Source organism: Bombyx mandarina, chromosome 21 (assembly GCF_030267445.1).
Source record: "Bombyx mandarina strain Sakado chromosome 21, ASM3026744v2".
Classification (NCBI taxonomy): Eukaryota; Metazoa; Arthropoda; class Insecta; order Lepidoptera; family Bombycidae; genus Bombyx; species Bombyx mandarina.
The window spans coordinates 7,212,832-7,232,273 of NC_143227.1; the positions used below are offsets into that span (position 1 = coordinate 7,212,832).

The 19,442-nt window shown below is 37.2% G+C and overlaps 1 protein-coding gene across 2 annotated transcripts in view; it reads left to right on the top strand.

Annotated features, from left to right (window-relative positions):
- hwt (SH2 domain-containing adapter heavyweight) overlaps positions 1-16,642 on the top strand; it is a 244,783-nt gene extending 228,141 nt beyond the window's left edge. For both annotated transcript variants that reach the window (XM_089736248.1, XM_089736249.1), the window contains 5 exons: positions 2,738-3,164; positions 8,350-10,410; positions 10,846-10,987; positions 11,503-11,622; positions 12,978-16,642. In XM_089736248.1, coding sequence (XP_089592374.1) covers positions 2,738-3,164; positions 8,350-10,410; positions 10,846-10,987; positions 11,503-11,622; positions 12,978-13,164 — 2,937 coding nt within the window. In that variant the 3' untranslated portion in view covers positions 13,165-16,642. The remainder of the gene's footprint in view (positions 1-2,737; positions 3,165-8,349; positions 10,411-10,845; positions 10,988-11,502; positions 11,623-12,977) is intronic.
- The last annotated feature ends 2,800 nt before the right edge of the window (positions 16,643-19,442 follow it).

Consider the following 19,442-nt stretch of genomic DNA (forward strand, 5'->3'; position numbering starts at 1 on the left):
GTTCTAAATATTGTCGGGGATATTTCATATTAAGCCTATACCTATACCTATGCGCATTACCATACCGTAGTCACGCGACACCAAACCGAGCTATTTTAGCTTGGGATCCCAGCAGGCGTGTCTCCGGTATTTATACATCGGACTGGGCTGACTCACCCGGACGTCTGAAAGCTTCGTGTCTTGTCCCACATCCTTCATACTGTTTGTATTACTCATTGCGGGCGAACCCGGAATCGTCTATAGAATTTCGGTATGTAGATCACGATGAAAAATTAACAATTCAAAATAGTTTTGTAAATGGAGCTGCTGGCGATTTCTTGATTGCCTATCATACTTTATGTCTGATTCAATATGAAAGTGACAACAGTAAACGCTGCCATCATTAAGTATGCTAATTACATTGTCGAATAGAGGTAAGAACAGTGCTATCCAATTAGCTTGGAAAGGTCGTAGGTTAGAAATATTGATTACTGAAAATTAAAAACAAAAACAAAAATCTGTAGTACCTTTTGCAGTTGTTAGCGTTATTATAAGAAAAAATCTAAATCTTACTACGAAAACTTTTGCATCGCTATCGCTTCGTTAGAATTCGATAAAAAAATCTAATTTGGATTTTATGGATGTTCGATGATGTCAGATATCGACAAAAACGAACCTCAAGACAAATTCCTACATTTTTAATATATCTGCAATATATTTTAATATACAAACTTAGAAATCTTGTCTATTTTAAATTTTGTTTGTTGTTGGCAATCCAACAAGGTCAAATTCGCATTGTTTTGTTTTATTCACTGAAGTGACAAATAATTCGACATTCCGAACATGCTTTATCAACTAGTACACCTCTATTAAGTATATTAAACAAGAAGTGATTGTAAGAACGGATTCAATAGAAACAGGAAGTTTAAATATTTTATTGCGACATCTATCAGTGGCGTTCAAACGTAGATTTATATGTACAGGAAACCAGCTATTGACTACTATTATTGTACAATAAATATATAGTAGGTACATACATACAATTGACGAATGGCCAGATGCGAACATGTGTGCTTGAGCTGAATTCAATTTGATCCCTTTCAAAGTTAACCCTTACGCCCGACGGTATTGATTTGAATCAGTAAATAAAGCGAGAGACTATACAAAGCTGACTCTGGAGAAAGAATTTCAATGCATGAAATATGTGTACATCGAATTTATAGTGAGTTTCATTAATCGTTATAAATATTTTTGGAAGAAAACGAATCTAATGTAACACCATTACACATCTCAGGCGATTTAAAAAAATATGTATAGCTTTATTTGTGGTACATGGCTTTCTGGTATGTCCGAAGTAAACGAAAGATGGCTTAATTAAACAAATATGCAAATGTAAAGACAGAAATCACTGTAGACATCGCGAATCAAAACAGGGGAGGCGCGGTCGACGTTTAATTATGTAAATAAATTTTATGCATAGCGAGGAATCATTAAACAATGTGCCAGATGAGGCGTCCCTACCCTTCTATAGAAAAGTTTAAAAGGGAACTGCCCTCGGGCCTGAACCGGATCGGATGCTTTGTGTTCCTTTTGCACAAGCGAGTTTCTTTTATTTTTTAAGTACATTCACTACGGTGCTCTCTCTGACTGACTTACAAGCGTACGAAGCTCATTTAATTTACCATCACTAATAATTTATTCATGTTTAATTTTAATGATCGAAATATTTATCCGGCATTCACGCGAACAACACTGGAAACTGTATCCTTCCAAGTCTGAACTAATTTAACCCTTAATGAGAACTCTTGGTACGAGAGACCCTCCATGTCCGGAGGCGCGGAAGCGGGAACTCATCACTGCCTCTAATGGTCTGAAACCACCCTCGGGTTAAGCAGATATTATTTTATAAACAGATTCGAATATAAACATTCTAGGTGCTTGTTTTGGTGTCGATTCACTTTGTTTCAGCAGGAGGCAATAAGAATTATCTAATGTTTGGTTAATTTACGTCTGTTTGTAGAATACGGCTTTGAGTGAATATTCTTGGTGTCTAAACGTTTCACTGAAGTTGCAAGTGTCGAGACGAGTTTCGGGCGAGTCTATACGGTTGGTGTTAGCGCAAAAAATACAACGGCGCGGATGATACGAGGCGTTATAAAAATTTGTCCTAACACGAACTAAATTTGACGTCGTCCGTTCCCCGAAATGTTATCACCTCATAGTATCGTCGATGCAGGCACAATATCTCATAATATTCTTTATATCCGTCCCCATAAACACAAACGGGTCGCGGTAATGACGCCCGTTCGAGGGGAAAGAGGACGTCTAACCGACCGTTACGGTCGCCGAATATGTGACCGCTGCATTTTATTACCACTTTACTCTGCCACATAATCGACCTTCATGATCGAGGGCTTCTTCTCGACTAATAGCTGCTTTGGTATGCGACGACTCTTGCAGAACATCGGGCGTGTTTGATGCGCAACAATTAACAGTTCACCTTGATTAACTTTCGAGTACCGGCCCTAGATTTTGTATACGTTAGTTTGAATTTGCGTAATTACTAAGTCGCACACTGTGTGCATTACTAATTTGTACGTTATTACAAAGTTAAGTCGTACACTGTGTGCATTACTAATAAAAATCTTATGTTACGGACGTTTTTTCCCGGTTATGGTACCCCTCCGCATCGTCCCATAAGGAACTTCGTTCCAAAAAAAAAGAAATTGTTCATCTAATTTGTTTTGTTATGTTGCAGGTCGAATTCATAGAAGCGTATTGCACACCACGCGACACAGCCCGGCGGTCGCCACAACGCAGCCGCCGCTCCCGAGAAACGCGTCGTTCGCCCGAAGCGGCCAGATGGCGCTACGAGTCGCGTAGATCCAACTACGACTTTGACAGTCGGCGTCCTTACGAATACGAAAGTCGGAGATATTACGGACGCGAGTTCGACGGTGATTCAGGGAGACGAGCCGAGTTCGACGCGGAGTCAGCTCGGCGCCGCGCGGACTACGAGTCGGCCAGACGTACGGACTTCGACTTATCCGCTCCTGGCGTGTCCAGACGGAGCCCAGAAAGCGCCCCAGAGGGCTCCGTAGAATCGCCACCAGAACCAGCCCCGTCTGCCCCGTTGAGGCACGAGAAGCAATCGAGACATAGGTCACAACAATATTACGAATCAGGTGAGTCTATAGAATTATTAGAAATATTATTATTAAATGGAACTAGTGGTCACGCAGTAGTCGAAATTCGAATTTCGAAGTCGAACATTGCTATGGTTCTATTGTCAAACACTATTATACTACTATAATAAAATCACAGATTTCGCCAAAACTAAACTAATAATATTAAAGACAAACAATATTAATCTATTCTGAATTTGACCACAGACTTTAAACAATAACAAAAGTTTGACAACTGACAATACACAAAGAGTATGTTTATATGAATATGTTGTGTCAAATACATGGTAGTTTGTGTAGTGTTCTTTTTATTGATTTAATGTATTTTTAAGCATAATTTAAAATAAAATTTAGCATTCTGCACTTCTCTAAATTCTCTATAAGTGTGGGAAATTTCATACTCCTCGGTCCGTGCAATTTTCGTAAAAAGGGGTACAAAGTTTTTGCTTCACGTATTAAATAAATTGAATTACAAAACTCATAAATTCAAAAATATATCATTAAAACATACTTTTATGAAAGAAAATTTGATTTTGATATCATTGAGAAAGTTATTATTAGCCGATTTTGTATTTATAGATAGTGAGTTATCAACATTGGGTAAACTACGCGATAAAAACTTTATCGATATTTTTGATAAGCGTAATCAAAATCAGCAAACAGATAGTTATTATAAAATACAATATCGTACACTTTGTAGATGCAACTTTTACCAATCTGTTCAATGAAGCGAAATATCATATTTCCGTTTATGTTGTAATAAGTTTGAAGTAGTTTGCACGTAACTAGCGGAATGTCTAAGTTTATTTCGCGCGTTCCGATTGGCAAAACATCCTGGCAATTTCGTAATGCAATTGAGTGAATAATTCAATTATTGTTTAACCTGATTCGTGTATAAGTCTTTTGAACCGAACATTTACCGTTCTGTATCATAGTTCTCAAGTATTATCCGCGTAATTAAATGAAAACATTAATGCACAAATACAGAGAAATGCTAGTAAATTTGTCTGTTTTTGACGTGACAACGTCTTATAATTCGATGGAGCCGGCTGCACGCACGAAAAAACATGACTCATGCGGCGTTACCTCGCTCTGAGGCGTATTTTCTTATGACGTTGTCACGTTCAACTATCGTCAGTAAACCGACTTTACAGACAACAAATTTTTTTTAAACGAAACCTCTCCCTACAAAATTTTCTTACTACTACTACTCCGTAAACATTGTTTATGATTCCGCAACGTTTCCCACACACAACCAGCTCTGAAGCGTAAGGATCGTGTCCTAGCTCATCTCTCGGGACATTGAAACAAAAGCTCTATTCTTCCACTGAAACAATCACGCTTGAGTCTAGTTAAGCCATTGTGTACAGTGGTTGAAACATATCTATTCTACTTTTTAGTTTATTAAAACGAAAAAAAAAAGAATGGTTCTTTGATTATTCGTTTCGACATAGGTCATCACCGATCCACGAAAATATTGTCATTTTTTACAATTTAATCTATCTTATATTATATATAAAAATGAATTGCTGTTCGTTAGTCTCGCTAAAACTCGAGAACGGCTGGACCGATTTGGCTAATTTTGGTCTTGAATTATTCGTGGAAGTCAAATATGAAAATGCTCGGAATTAAATAAAAAAAAAACAATTTTGTTTTTCCTTTGATGTGTCCCCCGTCGGACGGATTCCTTTTGTTTGTTTTAAGTTTATTTTATACAAAATTTTAGGTCTTTTATTTATCGATTGAGGCACTAAAAAGTCTGCCGGGTCATCTAGTTTCAAATAAAAATTCAGCCCATACATTTAATGTTGTTACTATGATAATAGCTCTAGATGTGGAGAGTACTTTTTTATTTTTTTTATTGCTTAGGTGGATGGACGACCTCACAGACCACCTGGTGTTAAGGGCTTCCCGGAGCCTAAAGACATCTACAACTGCCATCTAAATGCCACCACCTTGAGATATGAGTTCTAAGGTCTCAGTATAGTTACAACGTCTGCCTCATCTTTCAAACCGAAACGCATTATTACTTCACGGCAGAAATAGGCAGGGCGGTACCTGCCCGTGCGGACTGACAAGAGGTCCTACCACCAGTAATTACGCAAATTATAATTTTGCGGGTTTGATTTTTTATTACACGATGTTATTCCTTCACCGTGGAAGTCGATCGTGAAAATTTGTTAAGTACGTCTTTCATTAGAAAAATGGGTAGGTATCCGCCTGTGGGATTCTAACACCGTAGCATCGCTAGATACGAATGCACCGGACGTCTTATCCTTTAGGCCACGACGACTTAAAGTTAGGCAGTGACTGTACCCCTGAAATTGCTGACGTCCATCACCGTCAGGCCGTATGCTCGTCTGCCTACAAGGGCAATAAAAAAAGAAGATGAGCTCACGACACTCCTGGTTAAAAGGCCTCACAGGCCACAACGTCACCCACATTAAGACACGAGGTCAAAGTCCCAATGATTGTTAGTGCAACGATTATCTTACTCTTCAAAGCGAAACTGAGGATTGCGTCGCGATAGCAACAGACAGGCTGGAAGTACATGTACAGGTTCAGAATATGCTCGCACTGATTTGTACTGTTTTAATTAAACATTTTGCTGGGATTACCTGTAAACAAAAATGAGAAGCCACCTATAATCCACAGGGGAGTCTTGTCACTGATACCGGATAGTATTGAAACAACAATGGCCAAGTTTTAATCAGGCCCATTGTCGTTTTTCCGCTCGTCTAGACTGAGAAAAATGTTCGCGATAATAACTGGGCCTTTGTGGTCCTACACTGAATAGCAAAGAAAAAAAAAATAGTGAATCGGCACATTTCTTTAAAGTAATTCGTCTACGTCACCATTGTTCGACTCAACGGGTCGGAAATGAAAATATTGAACGTCATTTGTATAGATGTGAAATTATAACGTTCTATATGTACCTACTGCTCGTAGTTTTCGAAATTTGAAATTCGGCCATAATTATCAATTTTAATTATAAGTTTGAACATTATTATGGCTCTATTGTCGAAGACTATACCGCTATAATCACAGTTTTCGCCAAGGCCACACTATAGTCAAATAATATTAAAGACGTACAATATTAAACTATTCTCAATTTTACCATAGACTTTAACAATAAACAAAAGAGTATATATGCGTGCGTGTGTGTGTCAAATACACGGTAGTGTGTGCAATGTTTTTTCATTGATGTAATGTATTTTTAATACATAATTTAAAAAAAAAAGCATTTTGCTCTCCTTTTCTATAATATCCTCTATAAGTGTCGGAAATTTCATAGCCTCCGTCCGCGCAATTTTTGTAAAAAGGTGTACAAAGTTTTTGCTTCACGTATTAATATATAGATTACATTAAAATTTTACTTAGCGAAATATATTATCGCGAAGCATCAATTTGTTTCAATTGTTCACACTATTGTTTTTATGATTCATATGGTAAAACAAATACTTCTAAATCCAGTGAACAGCCAAATCAGTGAGCACACACAAGTCGATTACCTCAACCGTTTCACTGCCAATACGTTTCAGAAAGACATTTAACACGTTAATCGCGTCAATTTAACAAATTTAGAGTCGCGGGCAGACGACCATCCACGCGGAAAAGTAATTACGACACGTAATGACATGACTTACCCTCCAGTAGTAGTCCCGCTGTCGCTAATAGACAATTTGTCCGGTTTTGCGTCGTTTTGTTCATGTGGTATCCACTGTAAATCAAATAGATGAAATTTTATAATTTTAATGTCTGTATTGTCCTTCAAAATGTATACATTGATAAAGGTGTTATCAGTTGCAATGATTTACCAACAATGCCACATTTAGATGACATTAATTTACATAAACAGACAAATAATAATTGTAAATAGACATGCTTTAACAAAAACCGACTTCAAATAGAAAAAAACAAGATATTCCAAAACAAATTAATATACACTTAAAACAACAACCATCGAAATCGGTTGGCGTGATATTGAGTTAAAGCAAATTTAAGACCTATATGGTTTTCTCATAGATACCATTATCAGAACTGGACTAAATTGAAATGGGACCACACAGGAAGCGTCAGCTTTCTAATAAAAAAAGAATCATCAAAATCGATTCACCCAGTCAAAAGCTATGAGGTAACAAATTAACAAAAAAAAAATAAGCATGTAGTCGAATTGAGAACCTCCACCTTTTTTGAAGCCGGTTAATAATACGGCGAAATTCACAACGGCAACACAATTGAAACTAGAAACGATAGTATCGTATTATTTTATACGACAATAATAAAGAAGCCTTATTAACAACAAACAATGCTCCACGGAATAATCTAAATGAGCGCACAGAAAACTCGGAATTAAAACAAAAGCATACAACGTTCTTACGTAGGAAAACATTTCAAAAAGTTTATTATAGAGTAGCGTACATACAGAGCTCGGTATACGATTCGTTAGCTATTTCCCATCGTCGCAGCTCGAGGGTTTTAAATCCAGACTTTTATGTTCATGAAGTATTCACTGTGAGAGTTTTGTTGGCGTAACAGCAAAAGGATTCTCATTAGGGTATTTTGTGTAAGTTCGGAATGGCATTAGCATCACATAGCATGTGGGGGTATTAACATTAAACAGATGAAAGTCGTTCTAGTCGATTGAAATGGAAATTCACATTTTTAATGCAAGACGAATATTTTATGTTTTAATATATTATTCAAATATTTTATGTTTTATGTTTCAACCTTCAATAAAATATTCAAGAATAAACAAAATGATAATGTTATTTGAATTGACCTCGTGAAATCATTGGGTAGATAAAGTTTCGCAAGTGGCCATCTATAGTTCGGATCTGTTTTAGATAGTAAATCAACGTTTACGTTTTATGTGAGTGATAAAATAATGTAGCCGAAAACACCACAGCATATCTGATTTTATTGACATTAATGTAATTTCTTTGAGTTGATTCCGCCGCTTCAGTTATAGTAAAAAGTACAATCGCAAGACCTCTTAGCACGCTCTTCAGACAGCCGCAAAGTACAAGGAAAACTCTGGATCGGCGTCTGGCTCGTTAGCGACGGTAGCTTTCTTATGCCTTAATGCGCTAACATTTTAAAAATAATTGATAGTTAAAAATAATACGTCCTTTTCATGTTCTTGTTCGTTTAGGTATTTTAATATTTTTTCATGTTGTTATAGAATCATCATCAGACGATCGCTCGTCGACATCTGAAGACGAAGAAGACGACGATTTCGGAGAATTCGATCCTTTTGCGACAGCACCGTCGCTACATTCACCTGACAGTGGTCGTTCGGATCCACGATACGCCAACGCGCCGCGTAGAAATCCAAGTCCGTACTATTACGGCGATCTCTTTAAAACAGCTCCTCCGCCACCGGCACCGTCTGCGCCAACTGTTTCGTCTACTTCATCTTCACGAGGACCTCGTTACCGAAAATCGGCTAGCCTAGACGCTCCACACGTTGCTCCGCGGCCAAATCTTCCTAAACGATTCTCAGTCGCTGAAGATGGATTTCGTGAGCTAGACCGATCCTCTTCTTCGTCAGGTGAGAGCGCGTGGATGCCGCCAAGGCGTCGCGGGCGCGACGCGGCCGGCTGCGCGTGCGCCGCGCCCGAAGATGTAGAGGAGCATCACGCTTCACGTAGCGTCTTTTACGTGCCGGCGCCTCTGCCTCGCTGGCCGCAAGAAATGACCACCAGACAGATATACGAAACAGCTTTTGATTGCAAGATTGCGCGTTCTGATGATGATTTGGATGACTTCGACCGAGTCAGTAATCATCCTGCACTTTTGCAAGCTGAAGAACGAAAAATTATTTCTTCAGCATCTTCAGCGTTTGAGGCAGTTGAACGCAGTGAACCCGATTTCAAGGGTCGCCGTAAGGTGACGATGAAAACAGATAGCGTACGTCGTTCTAAAATCCCGACGATACGTCAAAAAAGGGAAAATGAAAACAATGCATGTGCCTTGTCAGAAGAACTGGAAAAAGTGCACATTGAAGGCGAAGAACGCGTCGCTTCAAACTCTCAATTGCCTCTGCGAGGTTACACACCATCACCACCATCCACGGCCCCCTTGCCAACAAAATTTCAACAAAAAGATGGCTCTGCAATGAATAGTATAAAAAGTGCACCCAACTTACCGCAGGCACAGCCAGCACATCCTCGCCTTAAAGATTTGAGATTGCCTGTTAAGTCACTGCGCGCTCGGGATACCCCGACAAGCAGTGACGCTAGTATGGACGTGAAAGGTTCAGTTTCAACTGAACTTGATATTGGACGTCTAAGGGATTCTAGTCGCGAGTCACGCGATGGAGATGATGAAAGAGCACAATCTAAAGACGGTATTTTTTTAGAGATTAAGGGCCGACCCACTTCCGATTCTGACACACCTGAAATGAATCGGTACACGGGGCCAAAGGGGGTCGGTCCTATAATGGAATTTAAGGGCAGGCCGGGCGTGATTCGCCCACGACGTAAATATTCTAGTACCGAAAGCATGGCCACTAGTAGCAGTGGCGGAAGCATGGAATCATTACGCAGTAGCAATAGCGAAGGCGATAGAAGCAGTAGCAGTTCTGAAAGTCGTCATTCGTCTTCTTTAAGCTCTCACAGCTCAGATTCAGGCAATGTTCCGTTTTCGAAATCACATCACATGCAATTAGGGTTTGGGCATCACCATCCGGCTAAATTGAACATCTTGAGTCCCATTTCTGACAAGTCTTCACAGGAACCAGCATCTGAAACTTCCGATAACAATAAGAATAACAACTCCCAAAAGGTGTCACCCGAAGAAGGGGATACGGGCAATGCCACAATCCAAACAGCTGTTGAAATTATTGCCAAACCAAAACGTAGAGCGTTACAAAATCGCAATCTACTGAATCTCACATTCAGACATTCCGCTACTGGTGATGCTGAAATTCAAGGCTCCGACAGTGGTATTTCGATACATTCAAGAGAAGGTGTTGACTCCAGAAATGCGTTCATCAATTTTAAGAATAGCAACACTGGAGAAGAACGCAAGAATGATGATGTCGACCTATCTGATTTGCCGTTCGACATGCCGAAATTGAGGAGGAGACGAGCAGAAGCCGAAGCCGACTTAAGAACCTTGCCATTTGACATGCCGAAATTGCGTCGCAAATTACGGGGTCAATCTTTGCAACTCAATGATGAGTTTGGAGGAGGCATTTCTAATGCTTCATCTAGTCAAAGCGTCGAAGATTTAAACCAAGGTATGGATAATTTGTTTACTTAAAAACAATTCGATTTATTGTTTCTGAAATAAGATTAAGTCGAATACAATTACATGTCTATCTAAAAGAGAGTTACAGAAGGGTGTGTCGAGTCAAATCTTCAGATTTATCGAAATAGAGGCAAACGCTAAGGCATTATGCCGATTAAGACGTATGACTCTGGGTTGCACGCGAAATCCTCTGGTCTAACGCCCTCCAATATTTAATTTGCTTGAGTGCTTTTTGAGGAAAGTTTTGCCCTCCAAACGTTCGTAGCAATTTGTAAACGTTTGCTTCAGTTAAGCGTTCTCTTACTTCGAGGATGGCTTATCATGATTCTTTATAGAACTTGACATTTTCGTTTGTGTTATTGACTTTGTTTCCTTCAAGTATCTATAGATTGTGATTGACAATGTATTATTTTTTGTCTTTCAGGTAATAAACTCAAATCGAGTTTGAAATTGAACTTTGATAGCGGCAGTGGCTCTAGTGGATCCAAAGGATTGCATTTGAATTTGGGGCCTATAGCACCGCCTCGAGATCTGGTTGATGCTACTCTCCCACTTGACCGTCAAGGGTACGTGTTTCCTGGTTCACTTTTAATCTATATTACATTGTCATCGTGAAGTCGTCGTGGCCTAAAGGATAAGACGTCCGGTGCATTCGTGGCGAGCGATCCGATGTCGGTGTTCGAATTCCGCAGGCAAGCACCAATTTTTCTAATGAAATACGTTCCTCACAAATGCTCACGATTAACTTCCACGGTGAAGGAATACCATCGTGTAATAAAAATCAAACCCGCATAATTATAATTTGCGTAATTACTGGTGGTAGGACGTGTTGTGAGTGCGCACGGGTAGGTAGGTACCACCACTCTGCCTCTTTCTGCCGTGAAGCAGGAATGCGTTTCGGCTTGAAGGGCGGGGCAGTCGTTGTAACTATACTGAGACCTTAGAACTCGTATCTCAAGGTGGGTGACGGCATTTACGTTGTTATTATCTATGGGCTCCGGTAGCCGTGAGCTCGTCCACCCATCTAAGCCATAAATGAATAAAAATGGTTATTAATAATGTATTTCTTTTTGTTACCTAGGTGGTATCATGGGACGTTAGCGCGCGTTGAAGCCGAGAGTCTGCTGAGGGATGCCGACGAAGGCGCGTTTTTGGTCAGAAACAGTGAATCAGCGAAACACGATTATTCACTTAGCTTAAAGTAAGTTTACTAACATATTATTTTACCTGTCTAAATATTCGAAGGACTCGATTTACTCAAAATGATTGGAACGCAAGTCAATTTTATGTTAGTTTTTCCTTAATACGTATTTTCATTTTTGGTTGCCGGACGATAGACGAATGAGCTTGAGACTTATCTTTTGTTGTTAAGTCGTTACCGGAGCCTAAATATATCACGAGGAGAATGTCGCCCTGAGTCATAAGAGCGAAATGGAAGGGCGACGATTTGTATAAAGGCTGCTCATATTTCAAACCGAAATGCGTAGCTTGCGGTCGAAATGGGCGAAGCAGTACCTAGACGGGTGCACTAACAATTTTACCACCACGCAAAGTATATAAATACTACGTGTTTAATTTTTGGTTACACAAACAAACACGTTCTATAACTTTTTTACTTCAAACTAGTTGTACCCCGGTAGTCGAAATTCCACTATAATTATTTTGAAATTATAGTTTGAATATTATTATTGGTTCTATTGTGAAATACTACGAATATATACTTCTATAATCGCAGATTTCGCCAAGGCTACACTATAGACAAATAATATTGAAGACAAAAAATATTAATCTCAATTCTCTATCTCAAACTATTCTCAATTTGACCACAGATTTTAACAATTAACGAAAGAGTATATATGCGTGCGTTTGTCAAATACATGGTAGTGTGCGTAATGTTTTTTCTATTGATTTAATGTATTTATTATGTATAATTAAAAAAAAATTAGCATTCTGCACTCCTTTTCAATATTCTCTATAAGTGTGGAAAATTTCATACACCTCCGTAAGTGCAATTTCCGTAAAAAGCGGTACAAAGTTTTCGCTTCACGTATGAATATACAACGTGTTACAAAATACCCCGTAAAAAATAAAATTAATTATCAAATTATTATCTTTATAATTTATTATCATTATACTCAAGTACTCACGTACTGGCTTCCAAAAATGTCAAGTTGGAAAAAAAAAAATATGAATTTCAAATCTTTTAATACTTTTGTCGTCCCGCGAATTAAGTAGAAACGTAGGTACATTCTGCGTAGTAGCTTACTCTTTAATTTTACTGAAATATGGATTGCATCAGTGAAAATAACAATTTTTTTTTTTTTTAATTTTTTGTGGTATGTTATACAGCGTTACTGCGGTTCTTAGATATTGTGAATGGACTCAATATAAGGCCCCATTTAAGCTCCTTTCGGCTTTACGGTACTTTACTTTACTTAGTTTTGTAACACCCTGTATAGATCAATCATTTACAAACTTCAAACAACTTCAAATTAGAATATAGTTTTATCTATCATTCCGCCTGCAATGTTTTAACCAATCACCGGTCGTTTTCAGGTCAACGCGCGGTTTCATGCATATGCGTATCTGCCGAGGTGCGGAAGGCTACACATTGGGCGGTGCTTCTACCGCCTTCCCTTCGGTGCCGGCTCTGATGAGGCATTACGTCACGGCCCAAAGACTTCCCGTGAGAGGAGCAGAACACATGGCACTGTCTACACCCCTGCCCGCTGTCCTGCTTTGAATATACCCAATAAATTATATTGGGATGGATTCGGAGCGCCGCGAACGATGGCCAGAGGGCCTAGAACGTTCGACGCCAAGGTGTAAATAGTCGATCAAAGACGATGACAGCACAATTGTGAGGGAGCTATTTATTTAACTTTAGAATTAGATTCCAGTAAAAGAATACCAAAGAATTACCTTAGGATATGTCTCGGCATAGTCGCCAATAAAACATCATAACTTCATCATAATCGCTCATCGTAGAACTTATATAAGCTAGTCGATATCACAGCTAATCGTGTAACGTGACCTTTTTTATTCGCACGTAATCCTCCTGTATTTACATATATGTAATTTTGTATCTCGCTTCATGTTATAACTGATTGTTTAGCTTAGAAAAAAAATTTATATATCGATAAAACTTGATTAGTCAGTGCTATCGAATTATCGTGCGTATCTCTCTTAGTTCATTTAGATCGATTGACGTAAAAGATATAATCAATAGTGATTAACCTTATGTTCGGCACCTGTACTATTAAAACCGGTGAGTCATTAGAGGCGCAAAATATAATTATTGCTTTCGTGATAATAGCACGGATACATTTCGGAACGGACCAATCAATGGATTACGAAAAATTCAAAAAAATCATTATCTAAAATTTTAAAGGCAGCTAGTTCGTTATCATACTTAATTAATATTATCAACCAACAATAATTTGTGTTTGTAATAGAGCCGTTATCAGAATTTATGGAAACATACCGAAATAGTTCCTTTAAGTAAATAATGAATTGTATTTCGACGATGACACTGTAGATTTGATTAAACTGGTTCGAACAGAGAATTTAAAACAGCAACCATTACTTGTAGTATATTTGTTTTTCCGCGATTAATATCATGAATGATTTGAAAATTATCTAAAAAAAAATATATATCGAATTGCTAATAACATTAAAATGTATTCTCACACTTTGACACGCCAACATAATTTATTTAATTGCGCAAATTACCTACCATACATTTTACACGTGGAATTATATATACGTATTATTATATGTAGTATCATCATCCATGTTGCGCAAATTGCTTTCGCTTACCGTTTAATTGGTCCAAGTTTGTCTGCTTAACATCCAAAAGAGATACACTATGAAATTGACTCCCCGAAAACTAGGATTGTCTTAATTTTTTTCTAGTAAAATACACTTAAGATAACTCTTAAGATAATAACAAACTTAATATGTGTGTTTTGTATGCTGCTATTTTGAAATTAGAGAGAACCTATAATCTAACTACGATTAAGATAATTTACAAATAGACATTGCAAATTGTCATAGATTACATATAAATAACAATATAAAGGATTTAAAATGGTAACTTTAAAAGTTAGAAATTAGGTTACACAAATCGATACAGCTGTCTCAAATGTGACGAAGCGATTTCCGTCAGAAAATTGATAACGCAGAGAATATTCTCATTGTGTTTTAATTAAGACGCCTACAAGAATTATTACGTTAGTAAATGACTTAGGTCAGTAATATATTATTAAGCTTCATTACAATTTTATCTGTAGTCCGAGCGATGGTTCTATGCTAAGTTTTTACACTATCTTTTATATAACCATGTGATTATATGATATCTGAAATTAATCTATATAATAATAAATTCAAGTATTTCTTACCTTATACTCGTAGCGATTGAAGAGGTAGAATTCATACCAGAAAAATGAATATTAAATAGATAAGAAATTTATGTTTCCTTCGCTACTAAACATGTGCGGCTAATGCCAGCTATTACAGTAATAAAAATAGCGGGAGAGATTTCGTATGGTGTCATATCTATTTTGCGACCACGATCAATATACGCGAGTCGGTAATACGAATGTGAGCAAAGTAATGCTATCCACGTAAACGCGGTTGTCTAATCTTATTTGACCGACACATTTTACGGGATCTTAATATAGTTTATTGGCTTGACTGTAATCGTTTCGCGAAGCCTAAGTATTCACTCAGCATGAGAGGTTTCTGAACCAGTAGCACGTAAAATAATAAATATAGCACGTGTTATGTCAGTTCACAACGATTTATTTATGTTTTGTTAATTTTAGACTTAAGTAGGATTAGTATTCATGGGGCCCTCGGTAGGTTTTTCGATTATCAATAGTATCAACATAAAACACTAAAAATGCTATAATAATATTACAAAACAAAATAGTGCAGTGCATTAAACAACTGATTACTAATATTTATCTGAAAAATAGCATGCTTATTAACGAATGCTATTTTATAAATCCCTTTATAAAATAGCATTCGTTAATAAGTATGCTATTTTTCCTGAATTTTTCTCCTAAATGTTGTTTAGTATCCGTTTTAGTTTTAAAGCACATAATCCTGTGAACAAATTGACAAGTAACTCATGGTATACTCTTAAACGTAATATTGCTGATGCACTGTAAGGGTTTTATGTTGATTTCATTATTTCACTCATAATAATTTAGATACAACGATCTAGTTATAGTATTTACTTTAGGCAGCAGCTAACTAGGTTTCGATACATAGTGAATATATAAAGATTTGGTTTGTGTATTTATTTAAAACGATAATCTTTGGACAACGTAACGATGTGTACTTAATTAAGTTAATTTTTGGGTTATTAAATAGACGAAGACGTTATTATTTTTTGTTCATTTAACTGTTACATTTATAAAGCTACATCACTATGTATAGGAAACCTTTAGAATTATTTCTGTGATTTTGTGTTTGTTACAATGAAAGCCAAAAAAATGTGTATCTTTTAAACATTTATTAATGGTATTTATTGTGTATTGAATTAGCGATTGAAGTAACTTATATCAAATGTGTTTTTTTATTTCTCTTGTGTAATATAAGCGATCTCAAATGTAACTTCCTCTAAATCAGTTACCTTAGATGTAATTTTAATTTTATGTACCTGAATTTTTAGAAAACGTGTTTATTGAAACTTTTAAATTGCGTTATAACATATTATGTTAATTTATGCTTAGGAGTTAAAAGTTTTCATGTATAGCGTTTAGATTTTAATAGTAACGAGCTATATCTCGTATGAACGTGTGTGTTATCAATATGCAACCACCGCAGAGCAGCTTTTGCAGACTAATTTTTAATATAATTACCGTTTTAGTGATTGCGTTTTACTTGAGTGAGACAATTTTCGGGTCCACGATCATGCCAATACGCGATTTTTGAACGCTATTCGCTTAAACGTTATAAGCTTTTATTTGTTCTCACTCATGTAACATTATTAGAGTAACAATTTATGTAGTGATGCGTAATGAAACGTAGAATAATGATTAATGGATACGTTATTTGGATGTTACGGAAATCTGTGTCAAAATTTTTCAAAAGTGTAGTAGGTCCGGATCAGAAATTAGGTAAAAATTTTATAGCTTTTAGTAGTTATAAACCAATGTAATATGAAGGTGTAGTTTGAAATTGATGAATAAATAAATTCCAAAAAAAAAAAATGATTTTTTAATTTTAGCCTCCCGAATTGTTTGAACCACGGGTTTGAAGCAATTTTTTTTTCTTTTTTTTTTTTTTTACAATGGTAAACATGAATGAACGTCAGATCCGATTGGTATTACGTAGTTATAGGAACTCAGATACATCAGACACTCGCTTTGAGACATGAGGTGGGAACTATCAAAAGTATTTTGGTACTTGTTTTTTCCGTATCTATTTGTTGGTAGCTTAAGGGGCTATTTCAGCTATGCCGGACGGGTAAGTGAGTCACGCGATCAACCTGAATTTGCTAACACTAGCCCTAGTAAGAGCCGTGCTTCGCAGAATCTACCACTAGATCGGAAACGCGACCCACTGAGAAGATCCGGCGAGACACGTTCTGTAGATGAACACATTCGTTCCTGGTTCCTGGAGGCCCTCAGCTCCCGCGCCGCGTTTTTTTTTTTAATTGCTTTTATGGGTGGACGAGCTCACTGTCCACCTGGTGTTAAGTGGTTACTGGAGCCCATAGAAATCTACAAAGTAAATGCGCCACCCACCTCGAGATATAAGTTCTAAGGTCTCAAAGAATAGTTACAACGGCTGCCCCACCCTTCAAAACGAAACGCATTACTGCTTCACGGCAGAAACAGGTAGAGTGGTGGTACCTACCCGCGGGGACTCACAAGAGGTCCTACCACCAGTTTTTAGGCAAATTATAATTTTGCGGGCTTGATTTTTATTACACGATGTTATTCCTTCAGCGTGGAAGTCAATCGTGAACATCTGTTGAGTACGTACTTCATTAGAAAAGTTGGTACCCGCCTGCGGGATTCGAACACCGGTGCATCGCTCAACACGAATGCACCTTATCTTATCCTGTAGGCCACGACGACTTCAATGCTATTAGTTTATATTAGTTTTTGCCATGTTAATAAGGGGTTGACTAATGGTGGTCGTACATGACAGTATAATAAATGTCTCAATTTATTTAGATTATGTTTTAAAGAAAAAAAAAAATGATTTGTATCGTGTGATACGTCAAATTCCAAATCGTGTGCTACGTATCACTAATTTAAAAAAAAACAGTAACTACCCCTAGCACGTGTTCTGGAATGATTCCATGATCAAAAATATAAACATCTCCAAACAAAATTTAGTTAATTTTGTGCTACTATTTAATATAGCCGAAAAACAGTATCACGTTTCAAGAAAAAGTCAGTTGCTGTACTAAATCTAAATGCTTTGGCCTGAGACTTCGACCTTAAGTATGTTTTTTTTTTTTTTTTTTTTATTGCTTAGATGGGTGGACGAGCTCACAGCCCACCTGGTGTTAAGTGGTTACTGGAGCCCATAGACATCCACAACGTAAATGCGCCACCCACCTTGAGATATAAGTTCTAAGGTCTCAAGTATAGTTACAACGGCTGCCCCACCCTTCAAACCGAAACGCATTACTGCTTCACGGCAGAAATAGGCAGGGTGGTGGTACCCACCCGCGCGGACTCACAAGAGGTCCTACCACCAGTATTAAACCACCAGTATGTTTCAAGGTGCTATTCATAAGTCTTCGGTAGTCATATTAAGTAAGTAAGTTAAGAAGTAAGTTAATCAACTATAAGACTGCTGATCTAGCAATATATTTTTTATAGTGTAGGCCGGATCCCGCAACAACACAATATGAATCCCATTCCGAGACATGAAATCGATGTTCGCTGTTATCCGTGCGGGCTTACTTAATGCAGCAAGAGCTTAGGATAGCGAGGGATATATATTAAAGAGATAGGCAAATACATTTTCAGGTCATGTAGTAGTTACTTTAAACATAACAGCTCGAAACATGAAAAAAATTTTCGTGCTGCCATCTATTGTTAAGGGTTTGAGAAGAAACCGGAAAAGTGACATCTGTATATCTTTCCTGACAAATAATAACAAATTTTCTAATAGTTCTACAGTTATCTGCTAGGTGGCGCTCGAAATAAGTTAAAAATAAGTAATAACGAAATACGTTTAAAATAGATCAATTCTTGATATTAATAACTTTCGATTTTTTATTTATTTATTATACTTATATAATGTTTAATTCACTGTTATGGACAATCCAAATGTTCAAGATACTCAACGTAAAAGTTAATATCAAAGAACTGTACTATTTTTAAGGCTATTCACTGCGCGGAGGACAGAAGTGAATGGAGGAACATAGTCCTAAGAAAAGTGCTCGGTAAAGGTCACGACCCTCAGAACTGAGGAATACGACGCACGGTGGAGGTTTTTAAGGCATTTTATATATGGCATTTTACGTTGTCCAAACAATCTAATGTGCGTGAGTGTTTCTCCGAAATTTCGTTCTTTCTCTGATTCATATGGCCTAATTTTTTTTTCACATTTAAGCTTATAAAACATATTTTTACGAAAGATGATAACCTAAGATACAATGTCTGAAAAAGGCACACTTTTTGATAAATGGTTTCTGAAATAATTAACTAAAATTTTTGGGCCATATGAATCAGAATTAGGGATAGAAATGAAATTCTAGTTAGAAAAATCAGTCAATTATTTATTAAAATCACAGTAAATGCACACGATGCTTATCATAACATCTAAATCTAGTCAATCACAGCATGATATGGCACTTGACAATATCAATTATCACAATATTTGACGTTATTAGGACTGCTGCGAAATTTACAGCTACTGTTTTTAGACATGTAAATAACATTAGGTTCATACGAAATGACTTGTTACAGGCGTAACGTGCCGCCGATGTAACGTTTCATTAACAATATGTGTGACATTCTGATTAATATGGTATTTTACCATAGG